This window comes from Pistacia vera, unplaced genomic scaffold (assembly GCF_008641045.1).
Source record: "Pistacia vera cultivar Batoury unplaced genomic scaffold, PisVer_v2 Contig109, whole genome shotgun sequence".
Classification (NCBI taxonomy): Eukaryota; Viridiplantae; Streptophyta; class Magnoliopsida; order Sapindales; family Anacardiaceae; genus Pistacia; species Pistacia vera.
In genome coordinates, this window is record NW_022195126.1 from 483,120 (window position 1) to 504,939 (window position 21,820).

At 34.1% G+C, this 21,820-nt stretch overlaps 2 protein-coding genes across 2 annotated transcripts; one reads left to right on the forward strand and one right to left on the reverse strand.

Annotated features, from left to right (window-relative positions):
- Positions 1-9,977: 9,977 nt before the first annotated feature.
- LOC116136277 (WAT1-related protein At3g28050-like) lies at positions 9,978-12,692 on the reverse strand. The gene is made up of 7 exons (XM_031421995.1): positions 12,386-12,692; positions 12,240-12,302; positions 12,044-12,160; positions 11,483-11,714; positions 11,221-11,379; positions 10,974-11,125; positions 9,978-10,852 (listed from the first exon to the last, which is right to left on the reverse strand). Exons 1-7 carry the CDS (start codon positions 12,574-12,576, stop codon positions 10,699-10,701), a joined length of 1,068 nt encoding a protein of 355 aa, XP_031277855.1. The 5' UTR covers positions 12,577-12,692; the 3' UTR covers positions 9,978-10,698.
- Positions 12,693-13,739: 1,047 nt separating this feature from the next.
- On the forward strand, positions 13,740-15,640 carry LOC116135427 (RING-H2 finger protein ATL48-like). The gene is made up of 2 exons (XM_031421130.1): positions 13,740-13,918; positions 15,338-15,640. Exons 1-2 carry the CDS (start codon positions 13,831-13,833, stop codon positions 15,508-15,510), a joined length of 261 nt encoding a protein of 86 aa, XP_031276990.1. The 5' UTR covers positions 13,740-13,830; the 3' UTR covers positions 15,511-15,640.
- The last annotated feature ends 6,180 nt before the right edge of the window (positions 15,641-21,820 follow it).

Genomic DNA, 21,820 nt, shown 5'->3' on the forward strand with positions numbered 1-21,820 from the left:
TTTCATATAAACTAAGCTTTTTAAAATTACAATAATTTGAAAAAAAAAAAATCAATAAGAAAATAAAAATAAAAATAAAAATAATGAGGACATATTATTAGAAAAAATAAAAAATAGAAAACTGAGGAAATTTGTTTTAGTTTTAATTTTTTTAATAGATTGAATTGAGTGGCATAATTTAATGAAAAATTCGGATTTGGTAAGTTTAGGGTATGTTAAACAAGCTTCAGTATTTCCATCATAACTTAAGTTATAGAAATCTAAATGATATGATTCTTGAAGCACTAGAAATTAAGACATAGCCCTAACTTTATGTTTATTCAAAAGCAAATTCATTTAGGAAATGGATGGAAAATGGCCTGAAGAATAAGCTTCTAGTTATTAAAGTTTAAGATTTAACATAATTAATTCTTATGATTATGAATTGATTATATATTGATGTGATTAAGCCATGTGCTAATTTTTACCCATTAGTGAGATGATCTTTGAAAAGTATACATGGTCATGATGTCAATGCATGATTAATGTTATGAAATTGCATGAAGATGCAATGTAATACATGTTTTAAGATGATGAATGTGAGCAAGAGTTAATGTAAATGGATTGATAATCCATAGGTGAATTAAAAGTATTAAGCTCTAAATATGTATTTACATGCCATAAAATATTAGAGATGCTATAGACATGATGGAAAATGCATAGCATATCCTCGTATACCGGTTGAGGAAAGATGAATATATGCTTTAGATGCTAAATAAAGCGTAAGCACGCCTCCTGATGTATGAGCTCTAGATGAATTTGAGGCTAGATGATATGAAGTGTTTAAGACGCTGAAAAGTCCGATCGACTAGACGTTAAAGGCTTCATATGCATTTAGTTGCATTACATGAGTTATGATGTTATTTATATCATGAGATATTTAACTCATGTTAGATGATTTAGATGTTATATCATGACATGTATGTGTGGTTTACTATGTTTACATACTTATTTGTATGTGTACCATTGATGTTTATACCACGGAATAAATGATGAAAAGCATATGAATTTTAAAAAAATGGAAGTATACTAGATGTAAAAGATCAGTGGTGTGTTAACAAATAGTTTAAATGAAGGTCAAGTAGCACATTTATAATGAAATAGACTATTCCTTATTGAGGATTGCGCTCACCCTTTATTGTCGATTGCTTTGTAGGTAGACCAGAAACGAAGGATGTTAGAGACAATGGGGCTTCACATGAGGGGAGATGATTTATTGTCATCTTGATGTTTTTATCTTGATATAAATAATGTAAATGATAAATGTTTGTGAAACACATTTGGAAGCTTCCACCCTATACTTGTTTTGATTGTGTATTTCAGAAAAATTCTTAAAGTTTTTGAAATTATAAGTTTGGATCCTGCGTGACATCTTATATGAATGTTTTGAATATTATTATAATTATCCTTACTTAAGTTTTTCTAAATACAACTTGTTCTCCAAACATGTATTCTTCGAATTCTCATTGAGGGATATTCAGAGGATACCTGACTGAGAGGAGTTTTGCACCACCGGCTCTACTTCCCACCATATTTGTTTACTCTTTACAAAAGGACAACAGGTCAATGTGGAAAGAACAAAATATATATTTGATATTTACCAATCAAATGGTGGATTCCATAATTTCCATTTTTATCTCAATTATGAATAAGTATTTTATTTATTTATTGTTTATCTACTTATTTAATATAAATAAGAAATTGTTTTTAGTTATTAATTTAGAAGCCCTTATTAATTATGTATTATAATAAAGGAAAAATTGATGTAATCAGCCATATTTTGAAGGGGTTTTATCTAATTAACCCACTTTTCAAACTTAAACCTTTTAGCCACCATTTAATTTTAATGCCAAAATACTCCTATCTTTAAACTCCTACGCATTCAAGCGAAACCTTCACTTTTCTTTACTTCTCAACTATAAACAGCATCAACTTCCCAAAAAGTTTCAAATGAAAGGATCTCTACCTTTTTAAGTTGAGACTTGAATTGAATCAAGTATGCCTAATAAAGTTTTGAGCTTGAAACTTGGTAATTACATAAAACCCTCAAAATGTGACTAATCTAGTAAGTTTTATCAATTTCCTTGGATAGTAACTTTAAATCCTAAATTTTGGGAAAAGAACAATGGCACCCCCTAGATATCCATTAAAGTTAAATAACCTCCCCATGTTTTTGAAACAGTTAATGACACCTCTATAAAAGTAAAGTGTACAAACAACTTAGCCACCGCTATATCACGAGTCATGACAGACAAGGTCTTGCTAGATCCCCTGGGCATAAAGTAACATTGCCCCTCAATGTGACCACATGAACCTTGCAACCAACAAGAAGATCACCTAGCATTATTGTATGAGTAATGCTAGCTCTCAACTCAATCCCACAACCTTCTCTCACAACCCTTAACGTAGCAGTTTGCAATTAATTAGCTCGCAAATAGATCTCACCTGCCCATTTACGGTTGCCACATCGGGGGTTGTGAAAAAAGTTATGAGTTGGTTGTTGACCTAACATTACTGTTATTGTTAATTACACAACTCGATTCCAAATTGGAGCTAATCCAAGTCGAACCTGACATTCAATAACCTCTTAATTAATAAAAGAACAGATGGTTGGGTGGAACCCGTCTCAAGGACTTATTGGAGGAGAAAGCAAATCAGGAACCCTTACCCTCTTGTTCCTGTAGGTATATTTTCATTATTATCTCACTTTTTCTTTTTATTTAATTTTTCCCTTTTTTGTATTTCTAATCTTTTGTTAGTCAAAGTTTGATGTCGAAGTGGATTTTTTCTTATGCATATCTGCAAATGTGGATATGCATATGGTAGGATTCATAGACATGTTGCTACTCATATAGAAATGCAAGTTGTTGTTCTATGCAGATAGTGGTCCTCCGTACGAAGACTGCAAAAGCAGCAATCCTGGATATTCTTACAACCCATTGCATACCTTCAGCAATGTCTGATGATCTAAGAAGTGAATTGGATCATAATTTAGGTTCACGAATTTCACATTTAACAACAATCACTGCAATTTTTCTTTCCTGCTAGATCTTGAAAAAAATGTCAACTCCCCGGGGAGTTGCTAGCCAAGCATCAGAATTGCTTAGATGTTATCCTATGAAGCCTTGGGGGTCTCAGACAACACGAGAGTAGGGTACGCTCTCTGATAATTGATAACCTTTTTTGCTCACCACTAGTAGAGAAAACACACAGGTTGTAAAACGTATAGCTTCTTTTGTTCATATATGATTTTTGGAGATGCTCGCAATGTGTAATATTGATAGACTATTCAATGTTTGTTGGTAAAAATGAATGCAACCGAAATGTTTGAGAACTTCTCATATCCTAACAGGATGATTTTTTACCAATCATGGGAAAAGATATGACATCTTTCATCACTTGAAGCTTATCATAGCCAAGGGCTTTCAACTTCCGCACTCCCGAATTTGGGGAGGAGACAATAAGATTTAGCATAGATAGATGCTAGAATACGTTTCATTATTTGACTTGACTAGTTGAATTTCTGATACTCACAATCTGTTTAACCCATGCATGGATCAGAAATGAACTTATGCTGTTAACTCAAAATAGTTTGAACCGTATGCACAAATCAAGGTTAACTTGTGAGCAAGCTGCTCATGCTTTCCTTTCCCAAATAAAGATTAACTGCACAAACTACTACATGGTTTACACATTTATGTAGCTACTAAGAGAGGTGTCTTTTGCGAAGATACCTGTGGTCTGTCATTTTTGCACACTTCACTTTTACTCTCTTCTTCTTTGGACTGTGCCCATATCACACCGTAGAAACCCACACATTACAATTGCTCCTATAACACTGCACAACGAGTGCTTTCAAGGTTATTAAAATATTTCACCTTTTGAAGGTGTTGGATTTCTTCTCTATAGCTGTTTTGAGGTGCAGGAAGCAGTATTTTGTAAGCAAAGAGATTGTTACCTTCCAATATGGAGATGTCACCAAGGGATGGCACCCATAAAGGCAGCAATGAAATCCCCACAGGCTTGAACATGGCAACAAACACAGGTCCTTTCTTCTTATGCACCAGGCAACTACACAATGTCCCCACATCCCAACACCGCCTTTAAAAGAAAGAGAGCCAACAGGTTACTGATTTTTTGGAGGATTAAGATGCAAGTTAAAGAAGTGGTCAAGAATAATATTGTATTCTTACTGCGTATACGACAGAGATGAGCTCGATATCAGGCCTAATTTTCCATGCATTCGGGTTTCTCTCTGCAATCAATGAAACTATTGTACACTGAATGGGTGCCAAAGAACAGTAGAAGGTGACTAAAGTCATCTCTGATGGATACCTTTAAGAATTGCTGCCTTCAAATATAGATGAACAGATATTACTTCCCTTTCTCTAAGATTATGAATTAGTGAAGAAATACACAACTTTCTAGTCATGGCATGAAATTGCCTCTTGCCTGAGAAACGTTCAATATAGCAATTGATAACTAGCATTGCAAGGAAAATGCCCCCAAAATATAATAAGTTAATAACTAATAAATTTAATATGGAAAACAGTAAAAAATATGAAAAATGTAAAAAGCTGCTTCCATTTTCACGGGTGACACGTGGGTGACCCACGCCCGCACGGGCGGTTACGGATCATGAAAATGTCGACCTGCGAGAATTTTTCACCCGTAACCCGTTCCACCCGTGACCCATTGCTACTCGGACCATACCCGCCCAACCCGCCCGTTTGCCAGGTCTATTTGCGGTGACGACAACCGGTGAGAAATCAGGTTTCAAAGTGAGAGGGGTTTTGTAGAGAGGAAACCGAAGGTTTAAATGGTGGTGATGGAGAGAATTTTTGTCTCTAGAATTGGCTAAAATCAACTTTGGGTAGTAACGGAATATAAATGTTGGGTGGAAAATGGTATTTTGAAACTTTTTGGGTGGAAAGTGTCATTAAGGCAAATCTTGGTGGGAAAAAGTAGTTTACTCGAAGAGAAATTTTTAAAGATAGTGTTTGAGATATGAATAATGCTATGTTTATATCTAAGTCATACAACATACAATCAGACAAAAAATTTACAAAATTTATGTAAAATGACTACTTTGTTCTATGTTTTTTGCCTGATTGTATGACTCAGTTGTAAACATAACATTATTCTTGAGATATTATGAGCAGAGGAGTCACAAAATGTTTTGTTTAACCTTCCATTCCTATTGGCTGGATGGTGACTTCCCACTCAAGTCGACGGTGAGTCGTGCCATACCTAAAAATTCAAGGCCCGTCGTGCTGTGGGGCATGCCGTGAAAATTTGTACCTTGTCGGCCCACCAAATTTGAAGGCCCACGGCATAACCCGCTATCTATCGTGCCATGCCTTAGGCCATGCCATGGGTCGACCCGTGTGCTTTGTAAAAATATTTAATTTTAATATTATGGTTAGTTTGATTTATTATTAATAATTATTATAAAAATATTTTATATGTTATATTCAGTGACATTTTGTATTTATATTAATTAAAAAATATATAATCACTATAAAATATAATAAAATAATGAGACATTGAAATATTAATTGAATTTCAACACTTTTTAGTTTTTATTACTTACAAGTATAATTATAAATTACAAATACAAACTTAGAAATTAGAATTAAAAATTAAAAATTATTATACATCTTCATTTTTATTAATTTCTAAATTTTTAAATTCTTCAAATATATCTTAGTTGTAAATATAGACTAGTATTTTTTTTTTTTTTTACCTGTCGTGCGGTGCCGACCCACATGCCTTTTTTAAGGCCCATGGCATTGCCCGCATAATCGTGGGCCATGTCGTGCTGTGCTTTTTTTGGTGCCGTACCTTGTCGTGTCGTGCTTTTTTCGTGCTGTGCCATGGGTTGACACGGCCCACTGCCTATAATACCCAAGATGTCAAAGGTATGTTCTCAACTCAAAATAATCCTTTAGATGTTAATTTTATGTTAAAAATCATAAAATCTAACTAGGGGCAAAATAGTCAATTCATTTGGAGCGGTATGAATCAATTATCCATAAAAGGGTATTAGGGGCAAAATAGTCATTTTGCCTATGGATAAGCATTACAAAGTCAAGGATGAGTAGGCTTAATTGCATTTAATGACATTAATTAAGTAATAATTATGTTTAGTGCTAAATGACCAAAATGTCCTTATATGAAGAATTAAAGACTTATGAGTTATATAATTAAAATATTTGGGCCAATACAATAATTTTAGAAAATTAATGAAATATTTTCTTATAAATGAGAGGAAATTCGTTTAACCCAAGAGAGATATCCTTTCTTCAACATTTCTTCAATTTTCTCTCAAATATTCCATGAAACAAGCTTTCGCTCTCTAAGTTTTAAAGGAGTTTTACATAATTTTTCTAGGTTAACAAGACAGGAGCCTTAGATCTTCAAATTGAAAGGTCTAAGGTAAGGATTAATTGTCCTAGTTTTGATGTGATTTGAAGATTTGAGATAGATGTTGAGGTATAATATTATATATGTAGGATTAAGGTGTAAAGGAAGATAAAGACAAAGGATTTGGTGGGGGAATTCTTTAGAAAGGTAAGGAAGAACCTCTCATGACTTTAGGGATTATGCTACAGTTTTTAGATTTTAATGAAACCTTAAATTAAGGCTTTAAGACATAGAATTAGTTGATAGCAAGTGTAGTTAAACTCATTAATTTTATTTATTGCCTTGAATTCATTATACATGATGTTATTGCCATTTATGTTTTATGAGTTGTTATGTTTAATTGAAGAAAATGAAGTATTGATATTGATTGTGGCAAAACTTGTAGTATTGGAGGCCACATGATGTTGAATGATTGCTATCAGAAATGTTGATGTGTTGTTTGTATTAGCTTACAATGTTATAGCAATAATGGATGATTATGAGAATGAGATTTTACACTTCCTTTAAGATGTTAAAGACTATTAAAGGGAGGTTTATTTGATCTATAAGTTAATCTATTGGTTAATTGTCAATATGAATTGATGTGGCATAATTTAATATGAAAAATTCGGATTTGGTAAGTTTAGGGGTTATGTTAAACAAGCTTCAGTATTTCCATCATAACTTAAGTTATAGAAATCTAAATGATATGATTCTTGAAGCACTAGAAATTAAGACATAGCCCTATAACTTTTATGTTTATTTCAAAAGCAAATTCATTTAGGAAATGGATGGAAAATGGCCTGAAGAATAAGCTTCTAGTTATTAAAGTTTAAGATTTAACATAATTAATTCTTATGATTATGAATTGATTATATATTGATGTGATTAAGCCATGTGCTAATTTTTACCCATTAGTGAGATGATCTTTGAAAGATATACATGGTCATGATGTCAATGCATGATTAATGTTATGAAATTGCATGAAGATGCAATGTAATACATGTTTTAAGATGATGAATGTGAGCAAGAGTTAATGTAAATGGATTGATAATCCATAGGTGAATTAAAAGTATTAAGCTCACTAAAATATGTATTTACATGCCATAAAATATTAGAGATGCATATAGACATGATGGAAAATGCATAAGCATATCCTCGTATACCGGTTGAGGAAAGATGAATATATGCTTTAGATGCTAAATAAAGCGTAAGCACGCCTCCTGATGTTATGAGCTCTAGATGAATTTGAGGCTAGATGATATGAAGTGTTTAAGACGCTAAGAAAAGTCCGATCGACTAGACGTTAAAGGCTTCATATGCATTTAGTTGCATTACATGAGTTATGATGTTATTTATATCATGAGATGATTTATACTCATGTTAGATGATATTTAGATGTTATATCATGACATGTAATGTGTGTTTACTATGTTTACATACTTATTTGTATGTGTACGCATTGATGTTTATATAACCACGGAATAAAATGATGAAAAGCATATGAATTAGTAAAAAAAAAATGGAAGTATACCTAGATGTAAAAGATAAGTGGTGTGTTAACAAATATGTTTAAATGAAGGTCAAGTAGCACATTTAGAATGAAATAGACCATTCCTTATTGAGCGATTAGCGCTCACCCTTTCATTGTTAATTACTTTGCAGGTAGACCAGAAATGAAGGATGCTAGAGACAATGGGGCTACACGTGAGGGGAGATGATTTATTGTCATCTTGATGTTTTTATCTTGATGTAAATAATGTAAATGATAAATGTTTGTGAAACACATTTGGAAGCTTCCACCCTATAAATATGTTTTGAATGTGTAATTTCTAGATAAATTCTTAAAGTTTTTGAAATTATAAGTTTGGATCCTGTGTGACATCTTATATGAATGTTTTGAATATTATTATTATTATCCTTACATAAGTTTTTCTAAATACAACTTATTCTTCAGACATGTATCCTTCAAATTCTCATTGAGGGATATTCAGAGGATACCTGACTGGAGAGGGGTTTTACACCACCGGCTCTACTTCCCACCATATTTGTTTACTCTTTACACAAGGACAACAGGTCAATGTGGAAGAACAAAATATATATTTGATATTTACCAATCAAATGGTGGATTCCATAATTTCCATTTTTATCTTAATTATGAATAAGAATTTTTTTTATTTTTTTTATTTATTGTTTATCTACTTATTTAATATAAATAAGAAATTGTTTTTAGTTATTAATTTAGAAGCCCTTAAATTAATTATGTATTATGAATAAAAGGAAAAATTGATGTAATCAGCCACATTTTGAAGGGGTTTTACATAATTAACCCACTTTTCAAACTTAAACCTTATTAGTCACCATTTAATTTTAATGCCAAAATACTCCTATCTTTAAACTCCTACGCATTCAAGCGAAACCTTCACTTTTCTTTACTTCTCAAACTATAAACAGCATTCAACTTTCCAAAAAGTTTCAAAATGAAAGGATCTCTACCTTTTTAAGTTGAGATCTTGAATTGAATCAAGTATGCCTAATAAAGTTTTGAGCTTGAAACTTGGTAATTACATAAAACTCCCTCAAAATGTGACTAATCTAGTAAGTTTTATCAATTTCCTTGGATAGTAACTTTAAATCCTAAATTTTGGGAAAAGAACAATGGCACCCCCTAGATATCCATTAAAGTTAAATAACCTCCCCATGTTTTTGAAACAGTTAATGACACCTCTATAAAAGTAAAGTGTACAAACAACTTTAGCCACCGCTATATCACGAGTCATGACAGACAAGGTCTCGCTAGATCCCCTGGGCATAAAGTAACATTGCCCCTCAAATGTGACAACATGAACCTTGCAACCAACAAGAAGGATCACCTAACATTATTGTATGAGTAATGCTAGGTCCACAACTCAATCCCACAACCTTCTCTCACAACCCTTAACGTAGCAGTTTGCAATTAATTAGCTCGCAAATAGATCTCACCTGCCCATTTACGAGTTGCCACATCGGGGGTTGTGAGAAAAAGTTATGAGATTGAGTCGTGGACCTAACATTACTGTTATTGTATAATTACACAACTCGATTCCAAATTGGAGCTAATCCAAGCCGAACGCTGACATTTAATAACCTCTTAATTAGATAAACAGAGCAGATGGTTGGGTGGAACCAGTCTCGAGGACTTATTGGAGGAGAAAGCGAATCAGGAACCCTTACCCTCTTGTTCCTGTAGGTATATTTTTCATTACTATCTCATTTTTCTTTTTATTTAATTTTTCCCTTGTTTGTATTTCTAATCTTTTGTTAGTCGAAGTTTGATGTCGAAGTGGATTTTTTCTTATGCATATCTGCAAATGTGGATATGCATATGTTGAGGATTCATAGACATGTTGCTACTCATATAGAGATACAAGAAGTTGTTCTATGCAGATAGTGGTCCCCCGTACGAAGACTGCAAAAGCAGCAATCCTGGATATTCTTACAACCCATTGCATACCTTCAGCAATGTCTGATGATATCAAGAAGTGAATTTGGATCATAATTTAGGTTCAACGAATTTCACATTTAACAACAATCACTGCAATTTTTCTTTCCTGCTAGATCTTGAAAAAAAAAATCAACTCCCGCGGGGTGGACTTGCTAGCCAAGCATCAGAAATTGCTTAGATGTTATCCTATTAAGCCTTGGGGGGTCTCAGACAACACGAGAGTGAGGGTACAGCTCTCTGATAATTGATAACCTTTTTTGCTCACCACTAGTAGAGAAAACACACAGGTTGTAAAAACGTATAGCTTCTTTTGTTCATATATGATTTTTGGAGATAGCTCAGCAATGTGTAATATTGATAGACTATTCAATGTTTGTTGGTAAAAATGAATGCAACCGAAATGTTTGAGAACTTCTCATATCCTAACAGGATGATTTTTTACCAATCATGGGAAAGAATATGACATCTTTCATCAACTTGAAGCTTATCATAGCCAAGGGCTTTCAACTTCCGCACTCCCGAATTTGGGGAGGAGACAATAAGATTTAGCATAGATAAGATGCTAGAATACGTTTCATATATTTGACTTGACTAGTTGAATTTCTGATACTCACAATCTGTTTAACCCATGCATGGATCAGAAATGAACTTATGCTGTTAACTCAAAATAGTTTGAACCGTATGCACAAATCAAGGTTAACTTGCGAGCAAGCTGCTCATGCTTTCCTTTCCCAAATAAAAGATTAACTGCACAAACTAACTACATTGGTTTACACATTTATGTAGCTATCTAAGAGAGGTGTCTTTTGCGAAGATACCTGTGGTCTGTCATTTTTGCACACTTCACTTTTACTCTCTTCTTCTTTGGACTGTGCCCATATCACACCGTAGAAACCCACAACAATTACAATTGCTCCTATAACACTGCACAACGAGTGCTTTCAAGGTTATTAAAATATTTCACCTTTTGAAGGTGTTGGATTTCTTCTTCTATAGCTGTTTTGAGGTGCAGGAAGCAGTATTTTGTAAGCAAAGAGATTGTTACCTTCCAATATGGAGAGTGTCACCAAGGAAGATGGCACCCATAAAGGCAGCAATAGAAATCCCCACAGGCTTGAACATGGCAACAAACACAGGTCCTTTTCTTCTTATGCACCAGGCAACTACACCATATGTCACCACATTCCCAAACACCGCCTTTAAAAGAAAATGAGAGCCAACAGGTTACTGATTTTTTGGAGGATTAAAGATGCAAGTTAAAGAAGTGGTCAAGAATAATATTGTATTCTTACTGCGTATACGACAGAGATGAGCTCGATATCAGGCCTAATTTTCCATGCATTCGGGTTTCTCTCTGCAATCAATGAAACTATTGTACACTGAATGGTGCCAAAGAAGCAGTAGAAGGTGACTAAAGTCATCTCTGATGGATATCCTTTAAGAATTGCTGCCTTCAAATATAGAATGAACAGATATTACTTCCACTTTCTCTAAGATTATGAATTAGTGAAGAAATACACAACTTTCTAGTCATGGCATGAAATTGCCTCTTGCCTGAGAAACGTTCAATATAGCAATTGATAAACTAGCAGTTGCAAGGAAAATGCCCCCAATGACCCAATCATTTGTTGCAGTCTCAGCAGGTAAGGAAGATGAATGCGGTTGAGGCACAGCGCCTATTGCAGGACCTTTGTAAAGGATTACAATCAATGCTCCAGAGATTGATACCAAAGTGCCCAAAATTTTCACTTGGCTTATTAAACTTCTCAAATTCAACTTTTCCATCCTTGAACCAACCCAAAACAAGAAAAAAGAAAAAAGGTCAAATGGCAAAAATCTTTACAACCGCTACCCCAAGTCTGTCCATCATACTTCTTTAATCTTCTCAAAAGAATTTGAGATATTCCCTAATATAAAAAGGATCCATCGCTCATCTTAGTTCTTTGGATTCAGTAAAACCAAAACTTTCGCCTTTGGAGCACAGAAACAGTTCTAATCCGCACACACATATATTTATTTGCATTCATTTTATCTTCATTTCTCAATTTCAAGTTAACTAAAAAGCAAGAACTTTTGCATTTTTCTTCAATGAGATAAAAAGAGAAAAGAATGAACCTGAAGAGAGCAGCAAGCAAGAAAGTGAAAGCTGGAATTAAGTTGCCCATTGCAGAACCAAGAGTAGGAGAGCTGTAGTTGATACCAGTGCTCACACAATTCTGCATCAGAGTAATCCTACAAAACGCGCAGAGCACAATCAAATTCAGATCCTTCCACCTTTTCTACAATCAACCACTTGAATGCAAATACATACCCCACAAGGCTGAGGAGGAAGACTTTACATAGGAAAGAAAAAGTTAGTGGAGGTCCCTTTCTCCTACACATAAAGATAAAACAAAATATAAATCCGGGTATTATTGATTATCAAATAATAATAAGAAGAAGATGGAAATTAGCTACCTGAATATGATAAAATAAGAGGGGAGGAGGATGAGAGAAGCAATAACATTTGCATAGACAACAAAGACGAAATGACTCAAGCCTTTGGACATGGCTGCTTTGTTGAGTGTTGTTAGACCAACATCAAAGGTCTCAACAGCCACCATCGCTGCAAATGGCAGCAATTTGACCACAAATGACTTCACTCCCATCACTCTTTCCCTCTTGCTAGATGTTGAGGAAAAATTGATCTGCAAAATTCACTATCGAAAGTATTATATTATTCTCACCACACTGAACAGTGACCTTCGACTATTGGATTGGATGATTTTCTGATTTCATGGAAAACCACCAAACAGTTTTTGAGGATAGTGTTTTACATGTTATAAGCATGGAGCCAAAATATTTTGTTCAACCTTCATTTCTTATTGGCTGGATAGTGACTTCCCACCATGCTCAGTAAATCTGGAACCATCGGATTCTTATCAAACGGATTTTTATCTTATCAATCGAGGACACTTCTATAATAAATTTGTAGCTATAGGATTAAGGGTATAAAAGTAATTTTATGTGTAATATGGTTTCATATAAACTAAGCTTTTTAAAATTACAATAATTTGAAAAAAAAAAAATCAATAAGAAAATAAAAATAAAAATAAAAATAATGAGGACATATTAGTAGAAAAAATAAAAAATAGAAAACTGAGGAAATTTGTTTTAGTTTTAATTTTTTTAATAGATATTGCTTTATTTTTTAATTTTTAAAAATTTTCAATGATGTATATATTGTTTTATCTCTATTTTAATTTTTTTTTTAAACAATAAAATCACTCACAGTCATTTAAAAAATTTCAATTAAAGTAGTTTTACATTGTTAAGTGTCCTCTCATTGTCTGTTCTAATATTTGTGTCCTTTAATGTAAGTTTTTGCTAAAAGTATATTAGTGAGAAGGATAAAATCGTCATTTCCACTGGAACGGGGGCTATGGTGGCATTTGGGAAACTGTTAGGTGATATCATATTCCCCGAAAACCATGGGAGTTTACTCAAAAAAACGCATAAATTTCTTAAAGTTTTATGAACCACATAAGTTATTTTAAGCTTTCAGGTATAAATGGTAGAAATGTAATGTCAGAATATTCATGAACTCATATTAGGATAAGTTTTCATGTTCACACAAAGTGAGGAATTTGGGGGTGTCTTTGATTGTTTCAGAAGTCTGAGGGAGGTCAATGTTTGTTCCCCAAAATTCAAACCTCCGTTTTAGACCTCCATGGACCTTATTTATCCACGTAATATCAACTTGAAATTTTTTTAATTAATTTGTAACAGTTAAAATAAAACATTATATATATATTTACTTACACAGCTCGATTCCAAATTGGAATCCACAACAAGAAGCCCACCAACTAAACGGGGAGGAGCAAATCCGGGCTGAACCCCGACATTCAATAACTCGTAATCAGATGACGGAGAAGATGGTTGCTGTGGAACCCAGTTTCGAGGACTTATATGAGGAGAAGAAGCGAGTCAGGAACCCTCTTGTTCCTGTTGGTATATTTTTCATTACCGTCTCACCTTTTCTTTTTATTTAAAATTTCCATTGTTTGAATATCTAATATTTTGTTAATCGAAATTTGATGTCAAAGTGGATTTTTTTTTAAAGATTATCTGCAAATTTTGTGAATGGATTTGGGATTCTATCCATATTGTTTTGTACAAATTTTCTTCATGTTAAGGAGAACTAGCCTTACTACAGCTTTAGTAAACACATCTATTATTTCATTTAGAGGTTAAATAGATGGTTTTGAAGACAATACACAACTTCGCCAGTTTTAGAATTCGTAGGAATGATTATGCTCCTCAAGCACCGATCAATAATAAAAGAAAAGCTTTTTATGCATCAATTGTCTTTTTTCATGTACATTGGTTATGGAAACTGGATCGGTTTATACTGCGTAAATTGGATCATGTGCATTTTAAAATTTTAATTATTTTTTTCTCCAAAAAGAATCCACTACAACTTAGATGAGATGAATTCTTAGAATATCATGTTGTGTTGATGCTATAGGCATTCGGTTACTGGTTTGTGAAAGATGAAATTTCCACTTTCATGCTTCTTGGAGAAGGCAATGAAAATTTTAGTGGGAATACTGGTTACAGGATGTAACAATTTTTGGCGAGAGGGGATCACTTATACATGGAGTTTTGGATCCCTCAGCTGGCACATATTTGGTTGTATGATTAGTGGTTGGCAGCAAACAGTCTTTTTGTGGTACCAAGTATTCTGAGTTGATTATGGAGTTTCTTCCAAGATAGAAGACTTCAGCTAGATAGGCTATGAATAATAATAATTGTTCTGTCGGAACCTTGAATAGACTCCATGTGTGTACTCCCGGTTAAATTTAAGACAAACTTACTTGAACCTAACCTATTTGGATCCTTCGACTTTTTTTAACTTGACTGTTAGAAGGTCTAGATGTTTTATTCTGTATAATGTGCTTCATAGTTTTTTATCTGTTCAAGTCTTTCAGTCACTAAGGTTGTTTCCTTTATCTATTAGTCTTGGTGTGCTGTTTTAGTTGCCCCTTTAGATTGCTCTTGAAGATCTTGTTAGGTTTGTACTATAATCCCATTTTTTTCCCTTGTTACTTGTAATGTTTTGATTAGTAAGACTTTGAAGCTGAAATATTCTCAAATCCACCCTACCTTGCCATTTATCATCTGAGTTGATGCCCCAGAGCTGAATCTTGTTAGATTGATAGGTTATATCATGTTTAACTCCTAGTTATAAGCATTTGAGTTTCATGTTGGGTTGCATTGCAAGTGTTGATGGTTAAGCTGTCTAAACTAGGTTAAATATTATACTTTCATTTCAACTAAGACAAGAGACAAGACTGTGAATTGTGCTCTTTTAGTTTTAGAGTAGTGCTCTGTATTCAGTTTCACCTTTGTTTGATGTATGTATCACAGGTGCACTTATGACAGCAGGAGTGCTCACAGCTGGCTTAATTAGTTTCAGAAGAGGCAATTCTCACCTGGGTCAGAAGTTAATGAGAGCTAGAGTGGTTGTCCAAGGTGCTACGGTGGCCCTCATGGTAGGCACTGCTTATTACTATGGAGATAATCCATGGAAATCGAAATAGACTAAAATGCATTTGAGTTCTTCTAGTTTGTCATGTAATTCTCATAATGGTTGAAATTATTCACTTGACGCCCTGATCCATCTCAGTTATATTTCAATGAATTTTTTTTTTATTTTTTTTTTAATTTCAACACATAGTTGCAGCTACTATATTGTTATCCCAATGACTGATTTTATGTTATATGCTTATGCTCAAATAAAATAACCATAAAAAGGGAGTGTCTTTAGTTAATCTATTTTGCAGCTAATCAGCTAATGTTTGAGCCATTTATTTATATATGCTATAATTTCCTTTCTTTTGTTCATTGGGAAGATCTGTTCCATAAACCTCAATTTATTTTCAATGAACATGTGCCTTAGTTCCTAAATTATTGTTTTATCGAATTACATGGCTATAAGAATATTTAAATTCTTCAAACTTACCCCGGTATCCTTGCGAGACTTTTCCTTGCCAAAGTTCTAAAATAATTTTCCATGGTTTCTACGAACTTCATGTTTTTTACAATGTTTTAATAATCAACCCAAGGTGAAACTCAGATAAAGTTGTTGGGTCTTGGGTTGACTGTTTTAACTAGTTTGACCAGCCGGTCAAATCGAGTGATAAAATTTTTTAAATTTAGCAAATACACCCTTGAAAATTAAGTTAAGTCCCTATGTTTGAAATTTAGCAAACACACCCCAAATACAAATCGACGATTATTGGTTGACGTCGGTGACACACTAAATACAATCCAAATCATCCCTTGAGCCAATTTCCCAAAGAATTTACCCAATATCTGGCAGAAATCTCATCGATGCTGGCGTCGACATTCCAGTTCAGATCTCATCACTATCGGCGTCGTCAACCCTCTCCAACACCAAAAAAATACTCCTCTCAGCCTCATAACGAAAACCCACCTCACCTCACCTCACCCCCGTTAGTCTCACCAATCACTAGCAAAAGTCGGTTGTTGCCGTTGCCTATTTTTTTCAATTTCCAGTCAATTCACACCCCAAATACAAATCGGCAATTATTGGTTGACATCGGTGACACACTAAATGCAATCTCAAATTCTCAATCATCACTTGAACTCATTTCCCAGAGAATTTACCCAATATCTGGCCGAAATCTCATCGATGCTGGCGTCGACATTCCAGTTCAGATCTCACCATTGTCGGCGTCGCCAACCCTCTCCATCACCACAAAAATACTCCCTTCAGCCTCATAATGAAAAACCCACCTCATCTCACCCCCGTTAGCCTCGTCAATCGCTAGCAAAAGTCGGTTGTTGTCGTCGCTTATTTTTTTTCAATTTCTAGTCGATTCATTCACTGGAAATCAACTTCGTTGCCACCATTGCACTCATCGGCACTTTCTCTTCAAAACCCCCAACACATCAGTCTTTAATTATTCGTTGATCATCATCTCAATTTCTTGGGTTTTCGGTAAATAGTGAAATGGATAATCTGACTTGGTGAAAGCCCCGAGTCTCGGTTGAACCAATTCAACCGGCAGGGCCAGGTCGGGTTTTAAAACACTGGTTTTTTACAGTAAGCATTTAGAGACCATATGGACCCAATCTTCATAAAGATTGATGAGATCCGGTTGAAACACTCTTTCACAATTGGCTCACAAGCCAGTAAAACTTTACTTTGGAATTTTCCTATCATAATTTATCGATATAGTTCTGCTGCTACATGCAGAAACCTTTGAAAATGAAATGATTTCTGGATTATTATCAATCGTCTCTTTGAAGGAACCTTATATGTCAATCATATCCTTCAACTCGGTGGACCATCATCATGATCAATAAAAATATACGACAAGATATTCAACATGCATGCTAGATGTAGCAGCTGCAGGAAAATGTTGTGAAGAATATGCTTTGATAAAAAATTGCAAAATTCTAATCCAGCTTAGCTGTGATGATTGAGGAAATTCATATATTGAGCCCAGCAGCACCATCTCATACTTTCAGAGCATTAACTTTCTTGTCTATGTGTGGTACTGCCCATTTTGGCATCATTTTTCTTCATTTTCCAATTGACCCACGATCTGCATGGTTCCATGTTTTAATCATTGTACGTCTCTGCAAATCCATTAAAAAATCCGTGTGGGTCTATGTAAATATTTTAATTTAATTAAGTTACATATAATTTAGTTTCGTTGCAGATGTTTACCAACAGTATATTTTCATAAAGACGAAATTTCAATCAGATTTTTTCGTACAAGAAAGAGTGAAGTAAAATTATGTGACAATGGCAGTGCCTGTCATTGTCTATAATATAAAGACCGGCGATGGAAGCTCAGGAGAGGGTCGAGGCTCCTGAGACTTTTCAAAATATGAATGGATGGTCAATGAGAATGCATTATCAGAGTATACTGAGACTATCAGTCTAGCTTTATTAGTGCCGGGTTAAAGGGAGAAAATGTGCCAGCTCTATCTTACAAACCGTATCTATGAAAGATCCTTACCATTAATACGGACATCAGACATTATTAGAGAGAGGGGGTGGGGGTGGGGGTGGCTGTTGGTTGCGCGCTAATTGATCTCCACTCCTGTTTTTGTTTCTTGTTTTTTCATATGTGTGGTGTGTGTGGTAAGGGAAAGAATAATGTTATGTGCGTTAACCAAAAATCATACAATTCAAATGTTAATTACGTGGTATATTTCTTTTATTGTCATGTCGGTTTTCTTAAAAAACTAAAAAAAATAAATTTCAATCGATAGTACTTGGATTAGTACAATTTGGTTAGTACATATAACATTATTTTAAGAGAAATGCTAGAGGTACAAATACTCTTTGTAACAGATTTTTTACAAAGTGATGTGGCAGCTATCATATCACTAATTTCACATCAATCTTCTCTTTCTTTTCACAAACTAGTGGTGTGACAACTGCCACATTATTTTGTATAAAGACTTTTTGTAGGAGTCTTTGTATATCTAGTATTTTTCATATGTTAAAAGGGCAAGGAGAAGAACTCCTAATTATATGCATGATTTTTGCTGTGCAAGGGCATCTCAAACCCAACACCATTTTGGTGTAAAGTGTAAAAATTTTGCTTCAACCCAAAACCAAAAGCCACACCAAATTGGTGTAAATGAATAGTATCACACCAAATTTAGTGTAACACTATTCATTCATACCAATTTGGTGGGACACTATTCATCTACTACAAAACTTATTTTATTTCTTTATGATTGTTATTTTATTTTTTTAATTTATATTTATGTTAATTTGATTATTATTTATAATAATAAATTCATAATAATTATATAATTAAAAAAAATGATGAAAAATTGAAAACAAAACTTCATTCAATGCAAATATTAAACTACAATAACTTAAAATAAATTAACACTAGTTTAAAAACACTAAGATTAAAAGAAAATACAACATAAACTAAAATAACAATTTAGGGTGCGTTTGGTTTATTATTTTGGATAGGATTTTGGGAATAATATTGGGTAGTTGAATAGGGGAGTATTACGAGGTAAAATTTCTAAAACCCCCCCTAGGTTTGCTAATTTAATTAAACACCCCAATATATAAATTTTTCGTAAAATGATAAAAACACCCTGACCACCTGCAGTGCCAGATTTCACCACCACCGCCAGAATCTGGCCAGAAAATTGCGTTACAACACAGACCAGTCGGATTTGTGACGTAATGTGTCGATATGGAATTTTCTGGCCAAATCCACCACAAATATGGCCGAAAAAGGTCAAATCTACGGCCAGATGTGGCCGTCGACGACCGAAAAAGTCCATCTTTGGCCGTTAGCAATGACCAAAGATATGGTCGTCGTTGTCAGTCAACGACGGCCAGATCAGTGAATTACTGGTCTTTTTTGGTAGTGGTGTAGGCCGTTGTAACAGATTCCAGCTCTCACCGACGGTGGTTGTCGGAATCTAGCAAGTATAGGTTTAGGGAGTGTTTTTGTTACTTTTTAAACTTTTTTCTAGGGGTATTTAATGAAATTAATAAACTTAAAGGGTCTAAAAGTAATTAAAAAAATACAATAATATTTTTCAAATAATGTGCCAAACAATATTTGGGGAATAGGATTGGGAATATGGATAATAATATGGAACCAAACACACCCTTAGTATTCCGGTAGATTAGTTCCGAATCCTCTAAGATCATCAAAATATTGGAAAGAACTAGAATTATTTTGAGATCTTTGACCTGGATTGGTTATGGAATTCAAATCTTTGAATAAAATTTTGTTATCTTCTCGATATTCTGCCAAAGCCAATTTTTTCATTTGGAATTTCACTTTTGTGCTATTATTTTTTATTTTTTTTGGCATTTAAAATTAGATGTAATGTTTTTTTATATTAAATGTAATATTTATTTGATTAAATAAATATTTAATTTTATTAAATTAGTATAATTTTTAAAGTTATTATTATTTAATAAAAATATCATTCTTAATATTTAATTAATATATATATACATAATTAGTAAAATAAATTAATTATTGATTATTAATAAAAAAATGAAGAGAATGTTCTATAAAATATTTTTTTTAGTGTAATATTTAATATAATGGATTAAAGATATAATAATAAATACACTATAAATTACATAAATTTAATGTGAAGGTTATGTCAATCTGATGTTTGTGGTTGAAGTCGGTCCAAGTAAACGCAGGATTGTGTCCTCAAATTAAGAGTACAATTAATTTGATTCGTACATATGGGTCCTGCATGCGACGGTTTCAGTTTTCAAATGAGTTATTGTATGGTATCATAAAGTACTATTGTCATCCCTTAAAGCTTCCCCATGGATGACTCCCAAGAACCTGTAAATCATGAGCCTGCCAAACTCTTCTACAAATGATCAAGAGCCTTAGAGAACCCCGGTGTATATAATTAATCTCACGGAGCATTTGCAATAAATATCAGAAAGTTGCATCGAGCTGGCTCCTTCCCACATGAAATCTATGGAATTTGTGGCTAATAATCATTCTGTTTTAGAGAAGCTAGCACCATATGTTGATGAACTCATCATATACGGTGTGAATCAGAAAACCTGAATTGCATCAGGGGTATAGCTTTATATATAGGCAAACTGTTTGCTTCAATGTCTTATCAATTTCACCAGCGGAATCATATATATATACATGTATGTGTATTGATAAGAGGAAACGACTTTTTCCCACCCAAATAATGACCAAATGACATTTTCCTACCCAAAAAGTTTTAAAATAAAGTTTTACTACCCAAGTGTTTTGTGCTGTTAATAATTTCCGTTAAATACAGTTATATTCATTAAAAAGATGAAAATACTCTTCTCTTCTTAGCCTCCATCATGGCCCACCACAAACTTCACCTCCTCCTCCGTCTCCAACACCACCTCCATCTAGTCTAATTTTTTTAATCAATCAACCCATCATTCAATCAATTCTAATCAATAGTCAAGACAAACACAACTCTCCAAAATCCAACCTTCTCTCAACCAAACACACACAATCACGGGAATGGGTGGCGCGCAACGCTATTGTGCGGTTCGACAGTCGGCTGGGCAGGTGAGGTCAACAACAGGAGGCTTGAGGGCGTCGACCGGGTAAGTGAGGTCGACGATAGTTGGCTCAAGCCTTTTGTCTAACAGTTGGAGTGCCAACTTAAAAATCTCCAGTCTTCAATGCTGGAGAAAAAACAACAACAAACACTTCTAAAACAATCCCAATCAACGTACAACCATCAATTCCATTCAAAAACCAACAAATAGATAAAATCCCAATCAAAGTTACAAACTTTCTCCAGGAAGACCAAATTCAGAGTCCAAATATTCAAACTTTATTCATTAACCAGCCTTCGCATCACCGTCTCTAGTCAATTTGGCTAGAATTCAGCGTCGTTGGCCTTCCCCATCATCACCACCAGATTCCCCATCCTCCCTTGACCAAAATCCCCTTGATCCCCGCATCTTTTACCCCATTGTTTGCCAGCCGCCGCAAGTTAGGGTTTTGTTGTTTTGGCCGGTTTCGCTTGATTCCGGCAGCCAAAATCCAATCTTCCACCACCTTTTAACCTCCGACCTCCCCTCTTTGAAACCTCTCAAACCCCGACACTTGGTTACTCACCGGTCATTTGGCCATGGATTACCGCCTCGCCGTTCGCTGTTTTCTCAACAAAGTGGAATTTTAAATTTTGATGCAAAATATTAATTAACCATCGTGTCTTTACTTATAACGGACTTTTAACCATCCTACATTTCTTTACAACGAGCGGACTTTTTGGGTGAAAAAATTTCATTAGGTCATTATTTGGGTGGGAAAAAGCAATTTACTAGTATTGATAAATATATAACTCATGAAA